General features: G+C 43.3%; 1 protein-coding gene across 5 annotated transcripts in view; it reads right to left on the bottom strand.

Annotated features, from left to right (window-relative positions):
* Positions 1 to 27499, bottom strand: part of MMS22L (MMS22 like, DNA repair protein) — a 384598-nt gene that overhangs the window by 328210 nt on the left and 28889 nt on the right. For 2 of the 5 annotated variants that reach the window (XM_085857866.1, XM_085857865.1), the window contains exons 1-4: positions 13742 to 14160; positions 4063 to 4229; positions 3263 to 3388; positions 326 to 378 (exon numbers count right to left, since the gene is read on the bottom strand). In XM_085857866.1, coding sequence (XP_085713992.1) covers positions 326 to 378; positions 3263 to 3388; positions 4063 to 4229; positions 13742 to 13789 — 394 coding nt within the window. In that variant the 5' untranslated portion in view covers positions 13790 to 14160. Of the gene's footprint in view, positions 1 to 325; positions 379 to 3262; positions 3389 to 4062; positions 4230 to 12501; positions 12616 to 13741; positions 14161 to 27499 lie in introns of those variants that run through there. The other 3 variants (XM_085857867.1, XM_085857868.1, XM_085857869.1) reach the window with 2 other exon arrangements.

Here is a 27499-nt window from a genome sequence, read left to right on the forward strand (position 1 = left end):
CAAATTGGCTACATTGCTGTTGCTTTATGCATGTTAGAAATGACTGTTCACACCCACAGCTCACCGCAGTGCAAGCGCCACAGCTCATGTCAGACCTTCTACGCACGACAAAGCATAGCCAATGCAGTCCGTGCACAAATTTCCAGAGATCTCAAGCATAAATTTTAAACAGGGCAAATTTATTTATTTACTTTTATGCAACAATGTTTTTCACCATTTCTTTGTTAACCTTTTCTTTTTTTTTTTTAAGGTGACTACTGTGTGTGGTTGTACTTCTGAAAGCTTCCAAAATGCTTTTGAGATCATAGGGAGATCGATGACTCACCAAAGTTGTTGGAACAAGTCACCACCAAAGCCTCCAGGCGAAGCACTTGCTGCCTGCAAAGCATGATGGGTGCAACAATTTTACGAAATTATAATAGTTAATGCAAAAATCCAGGAATTACAAGATTTGGATGTTATGGCTGAAATAAAATTTTGCCCTCATGTTAATTTAGTACAACGCACGTTCAAGCCCACGAGTCTTAATCATCATGGGCCAGTGAGACAATTTGCACAAAGGGAATTTTAAAAATCGAAATACATAGCATTAAATCACGAATATTTCTGTTTCAAACCGAGTGAAGCCACAAACCCTCGGGAGCAACATGACATAAGAGTGGCATTTCTTGCTGAGTGCTAAAATGCTCATAGCCCTTTCAAGCATGTCAGGAAACATTGGAACATGAGAAGGAAAATCCCGCAGGTTCACAAGCAATGACAGCGACATCATTTGACAAGGACATCTTTTCTGTCCAACTGGACAGGCCTGTTCTGCACAGTGACCACGGCAGTTATCCGTCGGAGCATGGCCTACATTCCTCGCAGTGCCCAGCACATGGATTCCGGTCACTCGGTGGTCGATATCAAACAAAACATTCTCTTCGTGCGTGAACATCATGACCATAAAACATTTGTGCACGTTCTACAACCCAAAAGAAAAGTATTGCCGCGACGCATCCTGCTCAGCCAAATTACATTATTGATATCATGCTAAACCGTTTCTCCAAAAACATTTAAGTGCTGAAAACAATTATTCACACTCATAATTTAATTCAACATAAATCACGAGTGTGAAGAATAGTTTGAAATACAGCCCTCATTGACGAGGATCCAGTGGAATAACGAGGGGCAAATAAGCATCGCTTCACGTCTGTATATCCAGGAAGGCAATGAAGTAAGATAAAGTTATAAAGCTACCATATATATTAACTGGAGGCTTCAGGAGAGACCCATTCCTTTTCAAAACAAGAAATCCCCTTCTATGATCATGTGTGCGTGATAATGCTATCAGTGACCAGAACTACAGAGTTAAAGACAGTGCTTTACACAACTTGAGAAATATTTGTGAAACGAGATCCAAAAAAAAAAAAATTCTGCATAAAATAAAATAAATAAATAAATACAACCTTTACTCAAATTCAAGCACTGTAAATGAATCAATAAATAAAAAAAATTTACATTGGCATTTCAATTAATGAGGGAAGCGTGGCCTGGTTTCCCAAAGGTTGAAAGTTCAAATCTGGGTGATGTCAACAGTCTTACAGACTTGCAGTCTGAGCTTCTGGAAATGAAGCTAGTCTCTGCAGAATCTTCAGGTTTGTCAGAGTAGAGAAAAACCCAACTGGCTCACAAATGACCTTCAGAGAGGTGTGGGTAGTGTTTCTGAACCGCCTCGTCTGCATACACAAGACACCAATCTCCACTTTCTGCCCTCGTCGTATCTTTGGAGAAACTACTACGAATGCGACTATTATTATTCTTGCCAACATTATTCCGAACTGTTTGTGCAGTTGGCCAGGTAATATTGTTTGCAGGTTTTTCACCAACCAGACATGATATTCGACTGAAGGTGGTAAGAATTTGAAACGTGACATTTGTAACACTGCATATGAAACATCAGAATGATGGTTTGTAGGTGCGTGGAGATTCAAACCGAAGATAGAAGGCTCAAAGTCGAGTGACCACACTTCTGGGATATCCTACCGGCTTGGATGGGGCATCAAAACTCGACCTATGAAAAGGTGCAAACCAAGTCGTAAACAAGAATAAGGAAATTGGCAACTTGTACATTTTTAAGATCCATGAATGTCGAAAAAGACGAAGACAAAGACGAAGACGAAGACGTCTTCTGCCTGTCCATTTGAACACTGCCCAAAATACAAGTTGTACTTGGCTCACTGAAACACAGCCAACAAACAAAACCAGAAATAAATACCGGAACTTTAAAATCATGCAAAATAAAGCAAAACAAAACTCACGAGTCAAGGGAAAATATATAAATAAAACAGAGGCAGAATGAAGCGACCCATTGGACAGAGGTGTCGGAAAATCAGTCTTCTCAACATCACGCATTAGTGCGCAAATTCCAAGGACTGCGACCGTTGTTTGTAAGATGGCGGTTATTAAAATAGATTTTTGCCTCGTATATTAAATATTGCTTGGGGGATCAATTGAAGGAGAATAAATTCAAAATAACAAGCAGCGGGGGCAGCTTTGGGAGGCGGCGAGCCGGAGCGAGTTCTGCCATGGTGTCTCAAATTTGCATGCCTCCATCCACGCTCGGACCCTGAGCGTGCACGTTACACAAACGTTTTCCTAACCCATTGTGGGCGATGCATTTAAGTGCATCGACTTACCGCGGAAAGGAAATGCCTCAACAAGCTGCACCACATAACGACGATAGGTGTTTGAGGAAAAATAAAATCTGAACAAATGATTTGAAAGTTCGATGGAAAGAAATCAGATTTGATACGCACATATGGAAAAGGAAAAATGTTTATTCCGAACAGGTTTCCAAATCAAGAATGAAATGCAAACCCACTATTTTATTCATATCATGACATACATAACAAAGGAAAATACTTGTGTATGTGAATTGTAATTAGGATAAAAATTAATAAATATTAAATATCGCAGAAATCCATGAAGATCAACAATGCTTGGAGATAATAAAACCGACTTACATTTTGTTTAACAATTACAATCTCCCAAATTATCTCGATTCTTGCCTTCAATAACACCTTAAACACCTCCAAATCACTTCCTAATCATTAACCTCACCATCCCTGGGTATGTCCTCTCGGGGATGTCCTTTACCACCTCTCTCTCCACACCTTGGGCACCTCCCTATCCTCCACCTCCCACTATAGTTCAATGCAGACTGCACAACCACCTACATGTTCTACAAAAGTAAAATAAACAAAAACTCAAAGCGACAAACCTGAGCAGCCCAAATAAGAGTCCTGGCGAGTCAAATAGGGCCGTCTCGGTCACAACTGGAAAGCCAAACAAGCTGGTCGTGTCCCTTTCAAAGCAGCAGGGACTCGGATCAAGGTGCAGAAACATCCTTGGGGCAGAAGCGGGAAGAATCAGTTCACCATAAATTCCAACAAGGCTTCCTTTCAAGTTAAGGCTATCAAGTCAGCGTTTCAGCACAGGCGTCTCGAGCAGCCGAAGCAGGTGGGTCGGTTGGCAAAAGAGACTGCAAGTGGGAGGAAAGGGTTTGAGTTTGCATGGCCAGCACTTCCACAGTGACAAACAAGGTTGATCATTTTAATAGCACTAATACTATTAAATGATATTCACATAAATACAATCGACACAATGTTGGAAGGTTACCTGAGAATACTGACAAAAAAAAAAGATTTATTAGTTATCAGCGAGTTATCAGTAATAGAAAGCGTTGCTGGCGACTGATTCAAAATACATGGCATTGTTTGAGGTTTTGATTGAATGGAGGTAGAGGTGGTTGGGGGATGCAATACTCAGGTCAAGTGCTGTTTGGGATTCTTCCCTCACTGTGTCGAGCCTATATATCAACCAGATTTACACTCATCATTGGGTAAACGAGGACAATGTACTCTTCCATGATGCATTAAATAAACCCCAAAATATTTGACCAACCGCCGCTCATCTCAGAATACTTCCAGACCAGGTGAAGGCCAAGCGAAGCAAGGCTGACCAAAGCTGGAGGCACTACCAAATGAACGTGCACGCACACCAAACCTAAGGAAAGCGTACCTTTTAAGGCATCCGTAAGCCAAGTGATTCTCAGTGCAGCTCGAGTCAGGTGAGGAAGAAAGGCAAGAGAAGGAAGGAAAGATCTCCAGGTGTGTGAAACCAGGTTCAGAACAAGGTGAACATGGAGGGGTCAGTGAACCCTCAAAATCTATCTCCATCGCCATTTCCTGGGTGTGCGGTTTCCAGAAAAAAAAAAAAAGCAGTGAGGGAAACGAGCAGAGTTGTCTTTAACTTGTGTACAGACACAAAACAAACATTTTCAAACTCGAAATGGAGCACAAATTCCAAATTGGGATCATGGAAATTCACTATCATTAAACCCAATGATTTGCTGATTAATTCAACACATCACTACTACTAATCATTCGAATTAAGGAAAAATGTATCGATCTGCAAATCGTGTAGTACAACATTACAATGACTGCCAGAATGACATATGTAACAAAACACTGCTGTGCTTCTTACAACTACTGCATTAAAAAATACGAACAAAACCCACTCTCCAATCTCACCCCCATCCAATTAAAAACATAAAACAAAATAAAAAATATGACCTTTTATAATCCAAAACATCCTCATACAATGGCTCATGTGCAACAAGTACTGTACAAAAGCAAAATAAGGTTTTTAAATAGAATGGAAAAGTAGATTTTGTGAAGGCGAGTGTCGATCTGCATCAGCACACAGGTACATCGATGGATGGAATCAACCGAACGTTCATTGAAACATGTTAACTACTGACGGAGGGAAGGAGAGGATGACGTTTCGGGCATTAACGCTTCATTGCAGCAAAAGAGGGAGTCGGGATAGGGTGAAGGTTGATTATAGGGTGAAGGTGGATCACAGGTGCTTGTGTTGGACCTAAATCAGGTGGTGACAGGGTTCAGTACCGAGAAGTCTCAGTACCAATCCCTTTGACTTCCGACTCCCGAACCTCGATCCTCTCTTTTGTGAGAAATCAAAACGAGTCATTCCCAATTCACCTGCACTCAGACCCCTACTGTAGCTCTGGCACGCGCGCACGCGCGCACGTGCACACGCGCACACGCGCGCACGCGCACACGCGCACACGCGCACGCGCACTCCCCTACCCCTGTATCAAGTCTCCCTCTTCTTCTAGAAAGAAGGGTTAATTATTGAAACCTCAGCTTAATGATTCACACAGAGGCATAGATATTTCGATCAACGTTCTGTTGAATCGATCGAAGATTAAAACAACCCGATAAGAAATTCAACCAATGATGAATGGAAATGAGATTAAAACTTTTTTTTTTGCATACCTTGGCGAGGCTCGTATGAGAGCCAACACACAACGCACAGCAAGGGGGGCATGAAACAAGAGGGGCAGGAGTAGGAAGGACAAAACAGTGGGGAACAGTGACATTAGGAGATCTGTGGAAGAGAGAGGGATGGGGCAGGGAACATGGGGAATACAAGATGGACATTACAGGGACTTTCAGGAAGGAAAGCAGGGAATTTGAAGGAGGTGGGCTTGAGTGGATTATCGGGGGTAGAAAAGATCGAGGATTTGGATGGGGGATGACAAGAGGTGGTGGTGAACAGCTGTTTTGAAGGCCTGGAGGGAAGAATGGGATTGAATAGAGTGAGGGAGTTTATTCCAAAGGTGGGAAAAAAGAGGAATGAAAGAGTGAAGGTGAGAAGTGATTCGTGATTTTGGTAGTTTTACCAGAAGGGGGTTGTTGGCGGACCTTGAGTGACCTGCGGAAATATGGTGGGGACAAATCGCAGACACAGCGGGGGGGGCGAGACCAGAGAGGAGACGGAAGAAGACAGAAAGACCACTGAGCTGCCTGCGATGAGAGTGAGAGGCCCAAAGACTCGTCCTCATCGAGGGAAATGCCAATGATCGGATATGCCTTGATTTCGACAGCGTGAAGCCGAGAAAGGTGGGAGGCAGGAGCACCAGCCCAGAAGGGAGAGCAGTACTCCATCAGGCTGTGGACGAAAGCTTTGTATCTGGTCAGGAACTCAGGTGGGCCGAGGATGAACTTTGCACGATGGAGGATTCAGTCGGCGACTGGCTTTGGAGGCCAGGTTGGAAATGTGGCTTTCCTAGGAAAGATCATGGCAGATAGTGAGACCCAGAAGCTTGAAAGAAAGGACTTCTTCCAGAGGATTGTTGAGAAAGTGGATGGGGGGGGGAGGGGTTGCCAAACGTTCCTTTTGGAAAGACATAGTGAGAGTGTGAGATTTGTCCGGATTGAAAGACATGTTCCACGTGTTGGACCAGTTTGCGATTTTTTTCCAGATCTGCAGTGTGCGAAGAAGCTGCTGCTTGCTGGTGACAGATGGTACGGCAGAGGGTGGAGTCATCAGCAAAGAGATATAGAGGACTTTCCAGAGTCGGAGAGATCATTGATGAAAACCAGAAAAAGAATAGGGCCCAGAATGCTGCCTTGAGGAACTCCAGCCTGGACAGGAAGAGGGGATGAAAGAACTCCATTTAGGGCCACACGTTGACTGCGACAGGAGAGGAAGTCTGCGAGCCATGAGTGGAGATGGCCTTGGATACCATAGGAAGAGAGTTTGGTGAGCAGGGCAGGGTGCCAGACCATGTCAAACGCACACGATATGTCTCGGGAGATGGCTCCGATTTCATTTCTGGCATTGGATCTCCATCCATTGTTTGGAGAGCAGAAGCAGTGGTGGAGGTTTTGCACGACATGAAGCCAGAAAACGGAATGACGAAGAGTGCGTGTGGAGTGGAGACAATGCATAGCCTATAATAGTGAGAAATAAGCAAAATAAAAGGTATTCAAAGGTCAATTAAATGGGAAAAAAGGACGAGTCATCATGAGGGATTTAAAACGCATCGTGTGAGGCCCATGGGATTTATCAGCAACATCATCCTGCCAAGTTTTGCCGTGCACAGGTACAGGCGTCGCTGCTTCACCATGAAAAAAATTTTCCGCACAGGCATTACCACTCGAGTTACCACAAAATTGCGAGAACACCACATTTAGGCATGCTTTGGTGCCTGTCCATACACACTGGCGCCAAGTGGGCAAGTTTGCGAAGCGACACGAGACGATCCCGCTATGAAGGTGCATCCGATCCTCACGCTGTCACACCCTTGACAAGGCATATGCATATGCTTACAAACTCAGAATCAAGTGCAAACATCACAGGCAGCTCAGGCAACGATGGGATTACACAAACAGATTGAAATCAAATATAAACACCATTTTGTGTTTTATGTTTGTAACCACGAGATAGATTTTGTTCACTTCTGGGATCATGATCAACATGCTATGAGAAATGTCAGGTTTTATGTGGTGTTTTTTTTTCTTCGTTGTTTTTTTAGATTTTCATTTGGTAACCAAGTTTCAGTCGATGGAACCTAATTTCTGTGCTTCAATGTAAGCAAAGCAGCTGAAGATTGAACAAGTCAAACATTGCTTTACACCAGTCACTGCCAAGGTTAGAATTGAATGGAAGCTACAGTGTGCAGAATGGGACAATCAATGAACTTGTCCTTACATTTTGCATCCAAACATCTCAATAATAAATTCCAGAAAACCAATGCAAACCAGAGTAATCGACACAATGGGTGTGGCACAATACGGTCACCGCTGCGCCCCTCATTCCGATGCATCTTATTGTTGTTGTGAGGGGAGGGTGGGAGTGGGGTGAACAGAAAAAAAAAACCTTAAAAAAACCATATATACGACATAAATGTATAAACGAGAAGGGCACTCAGTCAAGCGCATACCTCTGCCACGAGAACATATCGGCCCAATACATTTTTGAAATATTATGCTATATATCGTGTTTGGCCCTATCTCTCAATGGTGAAGAATCACTTAAAAAAAATTAAATAATTTCCATATCAAAATCCTGATTCAGATCTTCACCAAAATCAAATCAGTTCGTCCTTGTCACACACCCAACCTGTACACAAAAATTCATCCGGATCCGTCTACTACTTTTTGAGATATCCTGCACACAGACAGGCAGACAGACAAACAAACAGACAGACAAACAAAACAAAGACGGGTAAAAACATCACCTCCTTCACCTTCCGTGGCAGAGGTAATAAAACATAAATGAAAAATAAAGGAGTCATCGGCCGAAGCATGGAAGAAAGAAATAATTACGAAGTATGTCCATAGGTTATAAAGGAGTGAGGAACGGACAATAAAACAAAAACAAACAAAAACCCCTGATGACACTTGATTCAACTACTACCACAACATGTTCACTCCAAAATACATGGGTGATGGTGTGGGGCGGGGGGAAAGGCTTCACGAGTTAAGGAGAGGACATCAAAGAGTAACGGACTACAGAAAAGAAGGTTGAAACTGGGGAGAGAAACAAAAGACACATGAACATCAGGTACACAATCCTCCACCACACCCAACAAACCACCCCTCCTAACCAAGCCAGCAAAACCACATGAGAAGGAAGACCTCTCCTACTCATTAAAAAGAAACAAAAACAGCAATCAATAAGATATATATATATATATATATATATATATATATATATATATACATACAAAGGTGTGTGTGTGTGTGTGTGTGTGTGTGTGTGTGTGTGTGTGTGTGTGTGTGTGTGTGTGTGTGTGTGTGTGTGTGTGTGTGTGTGTGTGTGTGTGTGTGTGTGTGTGTGTGTGTGTGTGTGTGTGTGTGTGTGTGTGTGTACAACTAAGAATATAAATTGCCTCTGCTGTACATGGTAGCAAGGAGCAAAGACTCTACCATAGGCTTCTGCGATGGATTCCCTTTCAAACTCACGGCCAATTCATGCTCCAAATTGGAATTCATTAGCCCCCGCCTAGGGATATTGCCCGAAAGGGCTACTTTACCATCACAAAGCCGCCAAGGTAGCAGAGCTGGCTTGGGCAAAGCCATTCCTGCTCATGCTCCACTCCCCCTCCCCCTATCTCCCCCTTCCGACTCTCGCTCTCCGGCAAATCGATCAGAGAGATACGCGGCGGCAGAAAGGCAAACAGCAAACAGCAGAGGATCGGTCAGCAGGCAAACAGGCCCGAGGCTAGGACTCCTATTAATTGCCATCGATCTTGCAGCACAACGTTGCCTGCTATGTCTCGGCCCATGTTGTCCACAGAGGCCCCAGGAGCGTAATTGTGGGGAAGGATTCTCCACTCCATGCCTGCTCCAGCACAATGTTGTAAAGCTGCTTAAACCCCTCTCCCCACTGGCTTCAATAACAATACTATACTCTGCAACAGTATAAATTCCTCTTCCCAGCCACCCCCGCTTTCTCCCTTAATCTCACCCTTTCCCCTTTACACTCTTGGGATTTTATAATTTTGCACCAATTTCTTCTCCCTGGACATACCTCCGTCCCTCCTCCAAACACCTGCTCGTCCAAAGTGTCACAGTAACACCACAATAGAAAACAAAGTGTCCTGCTGGTTAAGCCGAACGCACAATCCATGACCTGGCCATCTGAAAATCGACTCCATTCAGGCCAGTTATAACAAGCCAGGACCCACGAGTGCTCGGATATGAAAAACATGTAATGCTTTAAAAGTTCCAATCAACATAAGAGACAGAGAGACAGAGAGACAGAGAGACAGAGAGACAGAGACATAACTGCTTTCACAAATAATAACAATCATGATTCAAATAGCTTCTCCTTCTGGAAACACAAATTATCCCAATAGTAAACTAATGCAGGGACCTGCCTGAGGATTACACAAAGTTATAATCTACTTTCCAAACAGCCACTTTGCCGACCTTCTTTCATACTCTACTGCCGCAGGACAACAGCAGCTTCTCTCTTCCTTGCAACCTCAAAATATATTAATTAATTAATATTTTTAAAATACAATTTTTTTTTGACCTGAACAAGAACCAACAAACAAACAAGCAAACAAAGCTGCACAAATGGGTCAGGTGCTTGTCTAATCAATGGAAACAAAAATGGTGTATTCAAGCACCTTCAGGGTCCCCCTCCCACCCACCCCCCTTCCCCCCTAACAGACATATTTTCATTTCAATACATCTTTCCCCAAGAAATATGCCAAGACACCAAATTGTCCATGGTGTTTATCAAAAATTTCGTTTTTCAGACATGTGAACCACATCTCTCTCCTCCCCTTCCCAACCAACCCAACTTTAAAAAATAAATAAAATTAAAATCATCATAAGTAGCATTAGCAACATACATTATGGACAAGACATGCCTGTCAGTTCAGAAATCAATACGGTGTGTATGGGTCAATAGATGGGAAAGAAATGAAGCTCAGGCCTCCATCAGAGTAACATCCCACAGAGATGTCTATCCATCACGATCCTCCAAAACGGCTCAAACCACAAGTCCATGGCATCATGTTTGTAGGTTTACAAATCATATATTTATAATCTTCTTCGTGTTCATATGCTCATCACAGTGAGTTACTGGAAGCTCCAAGTAAACTCGAGATAATTTGAATGTACAATAAAAAAGTAGCATTTTAAAGCAAATCGAGAAAGATTTAAAATTCCCAAATAAAACAGAATCAACATGATGGCTCCAAATTGGAGAGGGGGGGGTTAGGCTGTCCAGCCGGTTCCAGTTAGACCAACTGACCAAGACCAATAAAAACTGTTGCTACGGAATTAGAACGATGGTAAGAGAGGATGCTATGGAACAATAGACCACCTACTACTAAACGAGGCCATACTAGAAAACTGTAAAACGAGACGAACCAAATTGTCCACAGCATGGATATACGAGAAAAAAAAGCTTTCGATGCTTTCCCACATTCATGGATTATAAAAATGCAAGACAAGATAAACCCCAAAATAGTCAAACTAACTGAGAAAGCAACGGAACACTGAATGGCCACATTGATATTACAGAACTCAGCAGTGATACAATGATACAATACAGTGATACAATGATACAGAACTCAAGATACAATGCAGGAACTTCCACAGTGATAACCATTCCCCGTTCCCGTTTTTCCTGGCCCTGGACCAACTGAGCAACCTCATTAATGAGCGAGGACACGGTTACACCTGAATAGCCAAGAAAGGAATTCCTTCAGGTCCTTGGTGCTTCCAGTCTTGCTCTATGGATGTGAGACTTGGACTCTGACAAGGGATCTGAAACAGACTTAATTCCTTTGGTACCAGGTCTCTTCGGAGAATCCTTGGCTATCGCTGCTCAGACTTTGTGTCCAACAAGCAGTTGCTGAGGGAGACTCAAATGAGATTTGTTACCTGCATAGTCCGTGAGTTTCAGCTGCGGCTGTATGGACATGTGGCTCGTTTTCCTGACGCTGATTCTGCTCACCAGATTCTCTCAGTGAGGGAGCCTCATGAGTGGAGGAAGCCAATGAGCCGACCACATGCCTCGTGGTTGCAGCAGGTTCATCAGCATCTGAAGGAGATGGGAATGGCCAGACGAAGGTCCCTAGAGTACTGGCGGAACGTGGATGCAGCAACGTGCTGCTCCGGCGCATGCTCCCATACCTGACCTGACCTATGAAACCAAAACAGCAACAAACTGCAGTTTGAGTACCAATGATTGTAGAAAAGACAAAATAAAAATATGAAGTGAAATCGCAACAGATATACACCAAAAACTGGGAAAACGATAAAAGAGCAGGAAGGCATAAATATAATGTGTATATATATTTAAAAAAAATAATAATACGTTGCGACAGATTAGGGGTAGACAAAGAAGGTTCATTGGAATGACAAAAAAAAAAAAAGAGGTCAGCTCAACTGGGATGGAGAACAAATAATAAATACCCAAGACCAAGGACACTAAAGGAATGACTTTTTAAAGATGGCAGGACTGAGTCAATCAGCCAAGTGTAATTTTTGCAAGGTAGAAACAAGCATGAGCCACCTTCTATCAAGATGTAAAAAAAAAACTCATGTCAGAGCAGATATACACACAGGCACAACAAGGTATGTAGAGTAATCCACCGGCACATCTGCAGAAATTTCAATATGCCAGTTCCACAAAACTCATGGAAACGTTAACCAAAACAAATTGTTGAAAACAAGGACGTAACGTTCACATATGACGTGATGATCCCATCGACTGTGAACATTGAAAATAAAGCATAGAGACCGGACATCGTACTCAGATACAAAAAGGAAAACAAAGTATTGCCAATTAGTTTTTAGTACCAAGCGATTCTGCCCTAAACAACGCAGAAATCAAGAAAATGACCAAGTACAAAGACCTCAAAAAATGACGTCAAAAGCTCATGGAAGCTGAAGAGCTCGGAAATTATACCAGTGATAATTGCAGCAACAGCAGTGATGAAAAACCTGACAGAGATCTTAAACCACCCCTGGGAATATTACGACAGACGAACTGAAGTTGGAAGCTGTTTGGGGCTCGGTGATGATCCTGAAAAGGGGCCCAGAGAACAAAACTTTTAGAACAACAAAACTTCACAGCTTGGACCATGAATCATGATCCCTTACTGAAAAAGAGGTGGCTTACTTCGAGACCTGGGAGGACTCCGTTCCACCTTTTGAAACCCGCATATGGAGATAACCAATGACACACGTACAGAAGCAATTGCAAAACGCCATCTCACACTGCACGGGCGGATAGGCTAACAAAATGCAACTCACAAAAATCCACTTCCTTGTGCAATGCAAGTACTGTACATTGATATCCGTCAGTGCATACATCTGACATGACCTCATCATGTACATCTCAATAATTTTCATACAACGATCCAACAGGGCGCCTAACGAAGCACTCTGAGCAAATAAATTCTGAGCTTCCCTCTTCATAAGAAGTCTCAAATAATCTCTGGTGAAAAAAATATATCAATAACAAAAATAACAAAACAATGTGGCAATCGGATGATTCCTCATCTCGAATGTGGTTAATAAACCCGGGGAAACCCACAACTCGGGAGCAAAAAGCAATCAACCAATCAAAACACTTTTGAGCTAAACCCCAATTTGAAACAGGTCAATAAAGTCACGACGTATTCATCATCCGTCTGCCATGGCTGTGCACAAGGTATTCAATGGAACGCCTGGTGTTTGAATTTGTGGGGGAGGGAAGAAGGGAGCAGGGACTCGGCTTTATAATACAGTACGTTTGAATTTAAACTACAATACAATAATACAATACGTTAGATTTTTTTTAAATGTAAAATAATAATAATTTTGTCCAATTCATCTTGCAAGCCATAAAGGAAATGCACATAGGTCAACACATGTGGATTTTGCTGCTGACCTGCAGGAAAAAAAAAATGCACATTGGTAAAACGTTCCAAATGACAGACAGATCCCTTTAAACTTCCTCACAGCGTGTAAGTTCAGAAACCCGATTATACGTTTGGGAATATGTCGTAGCTCGTTTGAAACTTTCATATTTGTCAACATTCAGCCGATAGGATTACGAGATGTCAGTGAAAATTTTTAACAAGTGATAATATAATATTGGTATTAACAAATGGATATAAAAAGAGAAGAAAGAAAGAGTGAAAATACAAGAAGAAAGTCCAAGAAGAAACATCAAGAAGAAACAGAAGTGTGTGTTCATTTCCAGAACCCAAAACTCCCGGGGTGCACCGCACGAGGCTCCGCCAACGATGAAAACTGCACACCCAATTCGCTATCCCCCACTCCCCCACAAGACCACACGGCCCCGGCGCGGTAGGACGCCACAACCTCATTAGAGGCCTGCGTGGAAAGGCTGACTTCAAGATCAGAGCACAAACCGAGGAGCGCACACTGCCACCACAAACGCCGCCTCGTGGAGCAGACATCCGTACGTCTTTTTCATCCCATGAGGCTTTCTCGCCACCGTGGATCCCGAGAACAGCAGGGGGGCGGCCGTTGAGCAAACTCCACCATGACAGAGGCAAAACACTTCCCTTTAGCTGCAAGGGTCCCCCTGGCTCCCTGCTTCGCACCAAAAAGTCGTTGCTTTCCCACTGAGAAAGACAGGCTTCTTGTTCCTGTGACAGCAGTGTAACGAAGGCGACAATTCAGACCCTTGACTCTCACAGGTTCGTCCTGCAATACTCCATCAATTACCAGGAAGGAAAATAACCTGCTGCGTTTCCGTTAAGTTGAGCTTTGCACCAAATTGTCTGCATGCGGCCAGACGCTGCCGTTTCATGTTAACATCTCTTCCAAACGCACAGCCGTTGCAACAGCTTCATGTTTAAATCTCCGTTGGCTACAGACAATACCAAGATCTTCCCATGGCAAAAAATAACAATAATAACAACAAATAAAAACCACCACCACTACCAACCTACAAAACTTTGACGATGTGTCGATCAAAATAATAGTTCACATCAAAGGCCAACTGAACGATGCTCGTTTTTGAGCTCATGAAGACAGACAGCTTCAGTCACAAATAAACAATAACAACTGGAGGGGGAGCACTCGGTAGAGTGCAAAACCTCCGCCGCCAATCCTGCTGGGTCACTTAAGTGAACCTGATATCCTATTCATTGTGGGTCAAAAAGGATCAGACTCTACTGAACCACGATTGAATAAACTAAACTAGATCGACGTGCCTGTAGAAATGGCAAAAAAATAAAATCGAAATTTTTTTTGAAAAAAAAGGTGCAAAATTTGTAATTTTTTTTCTCTAACAATTTTTTTTTGGGGGGGGGTTGGAAATCACTGAAAACATGTAGAAATGCAAAAAAAAAATTCTAATACTTTTCAAATAAAATCGAAATTTTTTTGAAAAAAAGTTGCAAAATTTGGTTTTTTTTCTCAAACAATTTTTTTTTTTTTTGGTTGGAAATCACTTAAAACATGAAGAAATGCAAAAACAAAAATTCAAATATTTTTTCGAAATGGCCGCCATATTGGAGTTTGGACCAAGTCCAAAATCTAGTGGAATGATCCTTGGACCATACCGAATCCCCCAACCAGGTTTCGTCGAAATCCGTCCAGGAGTTTTTCCGTAATACTGTTCACAAACAAACAAACAAACAAACAAAGTCAAAGACTGGCACTTACGAAATCGTCAACTTGACCTCTGACCTTGTCGAATAAAAGCTGTCTCTCGAGAAGGTAGCGACGCAAACCAGAAGTTTCTATGATGATTCTGTATCAAACCATCAAAAATCGTAACGTCAACTGAAGCAAAAATCTCCATTTCTCCACGCAATTATACCTTAACGTAACTCAACGACGCGTTTGCTCGAGCGCACTGCATCATGGGACGACCCGTGACGCGTCGAGTGAAATATTTTTTATACAATCTTAAAACGTCTCCAAAACATCCAATTTTTACCAGAATTTCCACAACTGAGTTTTAAGTGTCCTAAGCGATCGCAAAAACCGAAGACAAAATTAAAATCGAAGTTAAAATGAACTCGTAACGTCGAGCGAAGCAAAAATACTCCATTTCTCCAAGTGAATTTACAGAATTATGTTTGACCTCACTGTGACCTTGACCTTTGACCGATTTTGACCAAAATCTAATCAGCACTAGCCATCACCCTCCTGAATCACGTGGTGTAATTTGACATTTGTAGCTTCTTCCGTTCTCGAGTTATCATGCCTAAAAAACAAACAAACAAACAAACAGAAACGGAAGGTATGAATATACTTACGAAATCTTTAGATTTCGGAAGTAACAAACACACAAACAAGCAGTCATAGACTGGTACTTACGAAATCGTCAACTTGACCTCTGACCTTGTCAAATAAAAGCTGTCTCTCGAGAAGGTAGCGACGCAAACCAGAAGTTTCTACGATGATTCTGCACCAAACCATTAAAAAATCGAATGTTTTGGACATTTGACCTCACTGTGACCTTGACCTTTGACCGATTTTGACCAAAATCTAATCAGCACGAGCCATCACCCTCCTGAATCACGTGGTGTAATTTGACATTGGCAGCTTCTTCCGTTCTCGAGTTATCGTGCCTACAAACAAACAAACAAACAAATAAACCAGGTCTTGCCAAAAGGTGACCACGTGTGACTTCTTTAAGGTCACACTGAGGTGAACAGAGCTGCTATCCACCAGGAGCGACTCCTTGAGGAATATCTGCCTACGAGAGATTCCGATGAGAATCGTTCTACAGAGTAACCATGAAAAATATGCTTTTGCCTCATAACGTCACCAAATGACGTCATAATGTCTCAAGCTTGATATATCTCGAAAGCACTCATCGAGGTGTTCAATTTGAGGTACTTCACGATATGGTTCCTAAAACTTGAAAATTTGACCTTGGGGTCAAATATGTTTGAACTGAGGCGCTAACCATGAAGGTCAAGGCCAATCGCCACCAAAAATTAATAAGCTGAGCGCCAGACCATGAACTATATTCCCATGAAGTTTGAAGACGATCCGATCAAAATTACTCAAAAAATAAGGGTTTCGTCGACTCTCCTGATTTGCGACAAAGTGACCTTGACCTTTGACCTTGACCTTCAAAATTGTATGCGCTGAAAGTGACCTCTATAGGCTCTGATATGTGAAGTTACAAAAATTTCCAATGACAACTGTGCTCTGCAGAGTGATTTATACGTGATAACAGACCAAAAAAAAAAAAAACATATGAAGGTCAAGGCCAATCGCCACCAAAAATTAATCAGCTGAGCGCCAGACCATGAACTATAGTCCCATGAAGTTTGAAGACGATCCTATCAAAATTACTCAAAAAATAAGGGTTTCGTCGACTCCCCTGATTTGCGCCAAAGTGACCTTAATCTTCAAAATTTTGTGCACTGAAAGGGACCTCTATAGGCCTCTGATATGCGAAGTTACAAAAATTTCCGATGATAACTGTGCTCTGCAGAATTTTTTATACGTGATTACAGACAAACAAACAAACAAACAAAACAAGCAGTCATAGACTGGTACTTATGAAGTCGTCAACTTGACCTCTGATCTTGTCGAATAAAAGCTGTCTCTGGAGAAGGTAGCGACGCAAACCAGAAGTTTCTACGATGATTCTGTACCAAACCATCAAAAATCGAATGTTTTGGATGTTTGACCTCACTGTGACCTTGACCTTTGACCAAAATCTAATCAGCGCTAGCCACCACCCTCCTGAATCACGTGGTGTAATTTGACATTGGTAGCTTCTTCCGTTCTCGCGTTATCATTTTTTGGATGTTTGACCTCACTGTGACCTTGACCTTTGACCGATTTTGACCAAAATCTAATCAGCACTAGCCATCGCCCTCCTGAATCACGTGGTGCAATTTGACATTGGTAGCTTCTTCCGTTCTTGAGTTATCGTGCCTACAAACAAACAAGCAGTCATAGACTGGTACTTACGAAATCGTCAACTTGACCTCTGACCTTGTCAAATAAAAGCTGTCTCGAGAGAAGGTAGCGACGCAAACCAGAAGTTTCTACAATGATTCTGTACCAAACCATCAAAAATCGAATGTTTTGGATGTTTGACCTCACTGTGACCTTGACCTTTGACCGATTTTGACCAAAATCTAATCAGCGCAAGCCACCAGCCTCCTGAATCACGTGGTGTAATTTGACATTGGAAGCTTCTTCCGTTCTCGAGTTATCATTTTTTGGATGTTTGACCTCACTGTGACCTTTGACCGATTTTGACCAAAATCTAATCAGAGCTCGCCATCACCCTCCTGAATCACGTGGTGTAATTTGACATTGGTGGGTTCTTCCGTTCTCGAGTTATCATTTTTGGGATGTTTGACCTCACTGTGACCTTGACCTTTGACCGATTATGACCAAAATCTAATCAGTACTTGCCATCACCCTCCTGAATCACCTGGTGTAATTTGACATTGGTAGCTTCTTCCGTTCTCGAGTTATCGTGCCTACAAACAAACAAACAAACATACAAACAAACAAACAAACAAGCAGTCAGAGACTGGTACTTACGAAATCGTCAACTTGACCTCTGACCTTGTCTAATAAAAGCTGTCTCTTGAGAAGGTAGCGACACAAACCAGAAGTTGACGATGACTCTGTACCAAACCATCAAAAATCGAATGTTTTGGATGTTTGACCTCACTGTGACCTTGACCTTTGACCGATTTTGACCAAAATCTATTCAGCGCGAGTAATCATCCTCCTGAATCACGTGGTGCAATTTGACATTGGTAGCTTCTTCCGTTCTCAAGTTATCATTTTTTGGATGTTTGACCTCAGTGACCTTGACCTTTGACCGATTTTAACCAAAATCTAATCAGCACAGGCCATCAGCCTCCTGAATCACGTGGTGTTATTTGACATTGGTAGCTTCTTCCGTTCGAGTTATCTGTTCCAAACCATCAAAAATCGAATATTTGACCTCACTGTGACCTTGACCTTTGACCGATTTCGACCAAAATCGAATCAGCACTAGCCATCACCGTCCTGAATCACGTGGTGTAATTTGACATTGGTAGTTTCTTCCGTTCTCGAGTTATCGTGCCTTCAAACAAACAAACAAACAGAAACGGAAGTTATCAATATACTTACGAGATCTTTAGATTTCGTAAGTTAAAAAAATAAAAATAAAAAAAAAAAAAAAAAAACACAAGCTGACTCACATATATTGCAAAAACTTCGTTTTGGCAAGATAACAAACAAACGGAAGTCATCAATATGCTTACGAAATCTTTAGATTTCGTAAGTAACAAACAGAAACGGAAGCCATCAATATACTGATGAAATCTTTAGATTTCGTAAGAAACAAACAAACAAACAAGCAGTAATAGACTGGTACTTACGAAATCGTCAACTTGACCTCTGACCTTGTCTAATAAAAGCTGTCTCCAGAGAAGGAAGCGACGCAAACCAGAAGTTTCTACGATGATTCTGTACCAAACCATCAACAATCGAATGTTTTGGAAGTTTGACCTCACTGTGACCGATTTTGACCAAAATCTAATCAGCGCTAGCCACCACCCTCCTGAATCACGTGGTGTAATTTGACATTAGTAGCTTCTTCCATTCTCGAGTTATCATTTTTTGGATGTTTGACCTCAGTGACCTTGACCTTTGACCGATTTTGACCAAAATCTAATCAGCACTAGCCATCACCCTCCTGAATCACGTGGTGTAATTTGACATTGGTAGCTTCTTCCGTTCTTCAGTTATCTGTACCAAACCATCCAAAATCAAATATTTGACCTCACTGTGACCTTGACCTTTGACCGATTTTGACCAAAATCTAATCAGCACTAGCCATCACCCTCCTGAATCACGTGGTGTAATTTGACATTGGTAGCTTCTTCCGTTCTTCAGTTATCTGTACCAAACCATCCAAAATCAAATATTTGACCTCACTGTGACCTTGACCTTTGACCGATTTTGACCAAAATCTAATCAGCACTAGCCATCACCCTCCTGAATCACGTGGTGTAATTTGACATTGGTAGCTTCTTCCGTTCTTCAGTTATCTGTACCAAACCATCCAAAATCAAATATTTGACCTCACTGTGACCTTGACCTTTGACCGATTTTGACCAAAATCTAATCAGCACTAGCCATCACCCTCCTGAATCACGTGGTGTAATTTGACATTGGTAGCTTCTTCCGTTCTTCAGTTATCTGTACCAAACCATCCAAAATCAAATATTTGACCTCACTGTGACCTTGACCTTTGACCGATTTTGACCAAAATCTAATCAGCACGAGCAATCACCCTCCTGAATCGCGTGGTGCAATTTGACATTGGTAGCTTCTTCCGTTCTCGAGTTATCGTGCCTACAAACAAACAAACAAATAAACCAATGTCACCCGCAGGGTGACCCGTATCTTGCCAAAAGGTGACCACGTGTGACTTCTTTAAGGTCACACTGAGGTGAACAGAGCTGCTGTCCACCAGGAGCGACTCCTTGAGGAATATCTGCCTACGAGAGATTCCGATGAGAATCGTTCTACAGAGTTACCATGAAAAATATGCTTTTGCCTCATAACGTCACCAAATGACGTCATAATGTCTCAAGCTTGACATATCTGGAAAGCACTCAGAGGTGTTCAATTTGAGGTACTACACGATATGGTTCCTAAAACTTGAAAATTTGACCTTGGGGTCAAATATGTTTGACCTCAGGCGCTCACCATGAAGGTCAAGGCCCATCGCCACAAAAAATTAATCAGCTGAGCGCCAGACCATGAACTATATTCCCATGAAGTTTTAAGACGATCCGATCAAAATTACTCAAAAAATAAGGGTTTCGTCGACTCCCCTGATTTGTGACAAAGTGACCTTGACCTTTACCTTCAAAATTTTGTGCACTGAAAGGGACCTCTATAGGCCTCTGATATGCGAAGTTACAAAAATTTCCAATGATAACTGTGCTCTGCAGAATTTTTTTTATACGTGATTACCGACAAACAAACAAACAAAAAATAAAAATAAAAAAACATACAAGCTGACTAACATATCTTGCAAAAACTTCGTTTTGGCAAGATAAGAAACAGAAACGGAAGTCATCAATATTCTTACAAAATCTTTAGATTTCTTAAATCTTAAATCTTAAATCTTTAGATTTCGTAAGTAACAAACAGACAGGGGTGAAAACAGTAACCTCCGTCCATCTTCGATGGCGGAGGTTAACAATAACAAAAGCGAAGTCGATGGTGAACCATCGCAAACCCCTCTGCTTACCACCTAAGTTGAAAGATGGCAAAAGTTCCACCAGGAACGACCCAATGAGAAATTTTGAGTTAACAATAAAATAAAATAAAATAAAATCTTATTTTGACCCCTGTGACCTGAAGTCCCCAGCCCTTGAGGAAGAAACCAGAAGTCAAATCCAAAAATAATAGTTACAGATTTCATGAGTCTCCTGATGATGATACCATCGACAAAGTTTCATTAAAAATTAAAAACATTAAAATGTGCCAGTGATTGCATTTTTCACCTCCGCCATCGAAGATGGATGGAGGTTACGGTTTTCACCCCTTTCTGTTTGTTTGTTTGTTTGTTTGTTTGTGAACAGTATTATGGAAAAACTCCGACGGATTTCGACGAAACTTGGTGGGGGTGGTTAGGTCTGGTCCAAGGATCATGCCATTATATTTTGGACTTGTTTAAAATCCAATATGGCCGATATGGTGGCCAATTTGAAAAATATTTGAATATATTTTTTTTTTTTTTGCATTTCTACATGTTTTAAGTGATTTCCAACCCCCCCCCCCCACCCCCCAAAAAAAAAATTGTTGGAGAAAAAAAATTTCGATTTCTTTTTTTTTGCATTTCTTCATGTTATAAGTGATTTCCAACAAAAAAAAACATGCCAAAATTATAATTGCGGCTGATTTTGGAACTTCAAGTGGATATACCCACGTAAAATCAATTTCTGTCTCAAGGAATCTAGTTATGACGAATGAATTGAGTATGTAAAAGTTAAAAGTAAAAGGGAAAGTTGCATTTTTCACCTCCGCCATCGAAGATGGATGGAGGTTACGGTTTTCACCCCTTTCTGTTTGTTTGTTTGTTTGTGAACAGTATGACGGAAAAACTCCTCGACGGATTTCGACGAAACTTGGTGGGGAGGGGGGAGGGGTTAGGTATGGTCCAAGGATCATGCCATTAGATTTTGGACTTGGTCCCCCCCCCCAAAAAAAATTAGAGAAATTTTTTTTGCATTTCTACGTTTTCAGTGATTTCCACCCCCCCCCCCCAAAAAAAAATTAGAGAAAAAAAAAAGTTTTTTGAAACTTTTTTTTCAACAAAAATTTGATTTCTTTTTTTTGCATTTCAACATATTTTAAGTGATTTCCAACCCCCCCCCAAAAAAAAATTGTTAGAGAAAAAAAAAGTTTTGAAACTTTTTTTCAACAAAATTTCGATTTCTTTTTTTTGCATTTCTACATGTTTTAAGTGATTTCCAACCCCCCCCCCCCCCCAAAAAAAAAAAGGTGGAGAAAAGAACTATAACTCTGTCAGCACTATTGACATCATATTTAATGAATAAGATATAAGGTTCACTTGAGTGACCCAGCAGTATTGGCGGCGGAGGTTTTGCACTCTCCCGAGTGCTCCCCCTCTAGTTTGGTACTGTGCTTGACCTTTTGGCCTCATCCCAACAGGTGGGGCCAAAACTGACTGCTCTCACACCTTCTTGCCATGAGGTTATCATAACTACTAAGTTTGGTGAATTTCTGCCCAACCGTTTTGGAGACAACAGTGTGACAGACAGACAGACAATACAAGATTGAGGGTTTTTTTTCAAAAAAAACACGTATAAAACAAGAAAATAAGGAACATACACGTGTAATACAAGGTGGTGAAAGAAAAGAACAGAAAATTCCATCAAGAGGTCAAAATCTTTGGAAGAGGATTTAGGTGACTAATTGGTCACGAGATTCAAAACAAAAAAAAATAAGAAAACAAAAGTTTTGACTAATGACGAGTAAAGAGGTGTGTGAAGAGGACGAGAAGGTGTAGGGAAGGAACAGTGAAAACAAATGGATTAAGTTAAGGATGCAAGAGGATGAAAAAAAAGAAATAAAATTGGGACCAAACCAGTCATTGAATGATGGGGATGTCGAGGATGATGGCTGTTTCAACAAAGGACCAGCTTGGTAAGACCATAGCTCCAGGACACCAAACCAGTCATCAAATGATGGCAGTTTCAACACAAGACCAGTTTGGGAAGACCATAGCTCCAGGAAACCAAACCAGTCAGTGAATGAAGGGGATGTGGAGGATGATGGCTGTTTCAACACAAGACCAGTTTGGGAAGACCATAGCTCCAGGAGACCAAACCAGTCAGTGAATGAAGGGGATGTGGAGGATGATGGCTGTTTCAACACAGGACGAGCTTGGGAAGACCATAGCTCCAGGACACCAAACCAGTCATCAAATGATGGCAGTTTCAACACAAGATCAGTTTGGGAAGAACCTAGCTCCAGGAAACCAAACCAGTCATTGAATGGTGGGGATGCGGAGAATGATGGCTGTTTCAACAAAGGACTAGCTTGGGAAGCGAATAGCTCCAGGACACCAAACCAGTCATCGAATGATGGCGGTTTCAACACAAGACCAGTTTGGGAAGAACATAGCTCCAGAAGACCAAACCAGTCAGCGAATGATGGGGATGTGAAGGATGATGGCTGTTTTCCAAACAGGACTAGCTTAGGAAGACCATAGCTCCAGGAGACCAAACCAGTCAGTGAATGATGGTGATGTGGAGGATGATGGCTGTTTCAACACAGGACTAGCTTGGGAAGACCATACCAATCAGCGAATGATGGGAATGTGGAGGATGATGGCTGTTTCAACACAGGACGAGCTTGGTAAGACTATAGCTCCAGGACACCAAACCAGTCATCGACTGATGGCGGTTTCAACACAAGATCAGTTTGGGAAGACCATAGTTCCAGGAGACCAAACCAGTCAGCGAATGATGGGGATGTGGAGTATGATGGCTGTTTCAACACAGGACGAGCTTGGTAAGACCATAGCTCCAGGACACCAAACCAGTCATCGAATGATGGCGGTTTCAACACATGACTAGCTTGGGAAGACCATAGCTACAGGAGACCAAACGAGTCAGCGAATGATGGGGATGTGGAGGATGATGGCGGTTTCAACACAAGACCAGTTTGGGAAGACCATAGCTACAGAATCAGGTCAGGTATGGGAGCATGTGCCAGAACAGCGCGTCGCTGCGTCCACTTTCCGCCGGTACTCCAGGGGCCTCCGTCTGGCCATCCCCCAGGCAGATGCCAGGCCCATCCCCATCTCCTTGAGATGATGGTCAACCTGCTGTAACCATGAGGCACGTGGTCGGCCCACTGGCCTCCTCCACTCATGAGACTCCCTCGCTGAGAGAATCTGGTGAGCAGGATCAGCGTCAGGAAAACGAGCCACATGTCCATACAGCCGCAGCTGACGCTCACGGACTATGCAGGTAACAAATCTCATCCGAGTCTCTCTCAGCAATCGCTCGTTGGACACAAAATCCGACCAGCGATAGCCAAGGATTCTCCGAAGAGACCTGGTACCAAAGGAATTAAGTCTCCGTCTCAGATCCTTGGTCAAAGTCCAAGTCTCGCACCCATAGAGCAAGACTGGAAGTACCAAGGACCTGAAGACTCGGACTTTCGTCCTCCCGCACAGGTACCGGCAGCGCCACACCCCATGATCCAGTGAATCCATGACTCCCCAGGCCCGACCCAGACGTCTATTGACCTCCGGCTCACAACCTGCGGAGACATGAATATCACTGCCAAGGTAAGTGAATCTATCCACGACCTCAACATCCTCACCACAAACAGACACAGACAGGACAGCAGCATCCAAGATGTCACCGAAAGCCTGGATCTTTGTTTTGACCCAAGAAATCCGTAATCCCAACGGCTCCGACTCCTCATTCAGCACCTCGAGGGCCCCCAAGAGGATGTCTAAAGTCTCCGCAAAGATGACTGCATCATCTGCAAAATCAAGGTCCGAGATCTTGACATTGCCAAACGATGCACCGCAACTTGATCTCTCCGACATCCTCCCAAAAATCCAGTCCATACAAGTGCTGAAAAGTGTGGGGGCAAGTACACATCCCTGACGAACTCCAGTAACAACTGGAAATAAGTCAGAGGCGGTACCACCACACTTCACAGCACTCTCAGTACCAGAGTAGAGTTCAGACATCAGATCGATCAGTTTCGGTGGCACCCCACGAAGACCAAGAATCCTCCAGAGGACATCCCGATTCACTGAATCGAACGCTTTACAGAGATCAACATAGGCTGCAAGCAGCCCCTGCCGAAACTCTCGTCTGCGTTCGGTGAGTACACGAAGTGCAAGGATACGGTCAATCGTTGACCTCTTTGGTGTAAAGCCTGACTGCTCTGGACGCTGGTGCTCAAGCAGATGGTGGCGAACCCTATCAAGAATTATCCGAGCAAAGACCTTGCCCGGCACTGAGAGCAGCGTCACCCCTCGGTAGTTGTTGCAGTCTTGGCGATCACCCTTCCCTTTCCAGAGAGGGACAACAAGGCCCCTCTTCCAGTCAGTTGGGATGATGCCTGTGTTCCAGGCAGAGCACAAAACTGCATGCAACGACACGAGTGCAGCATTTCCACCAGCCTTGAGAAGTTCGGCATGGATGCCACAGATCCCTGGAGCTTTGCCCCGTTTCAACTGGTTCACCGCAGCCCGTGTTTCCACAAGCGATGGTGGACCACAGTTGATTCGAGGGTCAGCAACAGGGATTGTAACACCCTTGACGTCCAACTCGACAGCTGGGGGATCAGCCTGGTACAACCGCTCGAAGTAACCGGCCCAGCGGGCCTTCACTTCAGACTCCTCTGTCAAGAGCCTACCACTCTCTGCTCGAACTGCAGTGCTCCGAGGGATGGGCTTGGATGAACGTAATGCGCGAATTCCCCTGTAAGCGGGACGAGAATCACCTGTCCACAGGTGATGCTCTACCCCCTCACAGATTCCTCGCACATAGGCCTCCTTGTCCACCCTCAGTGCACGTACAGTTTTACGCCTCAGCTCCCTGAACAGCTCAGCTCTGCCATTCAGCCTGGCCCTGCGACTCTGGTCAATGGTATCCAGTGTCCCTTGAGAGACAAAATTCTTCTTTGCCCTGCGGTGAACTCCAAGGCATCCACCGGCAACATCAAGGACGGTGGTCTTGAAGGTGTTCCACAACTCTTCAGGACCCCCAAAGCACCCAGACCCCCAAGTGTCCACTCAGCCTGTTCGCAAACTCCTCAGCTACTCTCTCATCCCTGAGCTTGGCAACATCCAGCCTAGGCTGGGATGGTACCATTCTCCAGGATTTAAGGTGCAGCTTTAGAGTTGCTACAACAAGCCTGTGGTCAGTATTGAGGAACTGAGCACTCCGGTAGACCCTGCAGTTCTGGATCATCCTCCAGCGACCGTCAATGAGGACATGGTCAATCTCCTTTGCCACACCGCCAGCGTTGGAATACCAAGTCCAGCGATGAGCTTGCGGGCGCTGAAACCATGAACCAGCCACCCTAAGTCCATGACTTCTTGCAAAGTCAAGGAACTTAGTGCTATTCTGGTTCATAGTTCCTGACCCATGGGGACCAACACACACCTCATAACCGTCCCTATCAGTTCCAGTCGATGCATTGAAATCCCCCAAGACTAGAAGTGTATCTCGTCTGGGGCACTGATCAACCACAGACTCGAGTGTGGCGTAGAATGTGTCCTTCACGGTAAGATCACTCGCCTCAGTCGGAGCATAAATAGAGACCAGGGAAATGACACCTAAGGAGTGACGAATCCTTAATCTCATAATACGCTCGTTGACCGGTGTTACCTCAATTATCATTGGGGTCAGCTTATTGGACACAGCTACAGCAACTCCTTGGGTATGGTAACCATCAGAGCGACCAGACCAATAGTAGGTGTAACCACCCACCATTATCTCGCCGCAATCCGGTCTCCGAACTTCAGAGAGAGCTGCAACCCCGATGTCCAAACGCTTGAGCTCAGATGATAACAGAGACAGGTGATCATCCTCTCTTAGGGATAGGACATTCCAGGCACCCACCCGAAGGGACCGCCTCAGGTTAACCCAAGGAGACCGCCGTCTGGTGGACGACACCTCAGCACCACTCCGACACACTCTCCCGCAATCTGACCCAGGGATGTTACCCCGTGGTTTCCCTCCTATCAAAGATTGGGGGTCCCGAAGGCTTTGCCCCAATCCCATCATCCGGTGAGCTGCCCTGCGAAGGGAAGCTGCACAGGAGGTACTCCCACGGAGTGGGTTTTCAGATTTTTTTGCGTTTTTGCGTTTTGCGGAATGAAGCGTTTTACGGTGGCTGGAGTGCAAATCCTGCCACCAACCTCCTAATAAGAAGTAGCCCAACTGCAGGAGGACGTCCGCAGACACAGTTGGGCACTAGATATGGATGGCCGTTGGCTCACAATTAGCTCCTCCGCCCTTTGACAGGTTTTGTTTTTAATCCTGCTGGGTGTCCATATCCAAACACCCTCCTCACCAGAAAACCTGGTGGGGGAGACGGTTTAGTCGCCGACAACCCGACCATGGAACAGGTTAGTACAGGTTTACATGGTACCTGTAGCAGGTCACAGATCGAACCTGACCTGACGAAGAATCCCATAAACAAATCCCATAAACAAATCCCATAAACAAAACCATTTGGATAAACAGGCAAACAGTCATGTCTGCCATGGTTTTTCCCTCCTGTTGTACGAGGAGTGTTTTGTACAAACAAACAAAAAAAAAAATTCAATCACCTTACAGACAAACGGAACATCCCACTATATTTGTGCAAAACAATGAACTAAGTGCAACACCTTTCATGCTTTCAACAAAATCCCAATGGATGAGTTTAGACCTCTCGTCACTCACAAAATGGAGGGGCGAATGGAACAACTGCATTAGGCCAAAAAAAAAAATAAATGTTGCATTGGCGTAACCCGCCCGACCCTAAAAATTCCGCCGACCCTACGTTTTTTTTTTTGTTTTTTTGCTATCGAAAAATTTTTCCGACCCTATTTTATTGCTATTTTTGTTGTTTTGCTATCGTTTTCAAGTATCTTGTTGATTGCGATCGCAAAA

Source organism: Eptatretus burgeri, chromosome 15, assembly GCF_056783735.1.
Source record: "Eptatretus burgeri isolate ZD-2024b chromosome 15, Ebu_testis_v1, whole genome shotgun sequence".
Taxonomy (NCBI): Eukaryota; Metazoa; Chordata; class Myxini; order Myxiniformes; family Myxinidae; genus Eptatretus; species Eptatretus burgeri.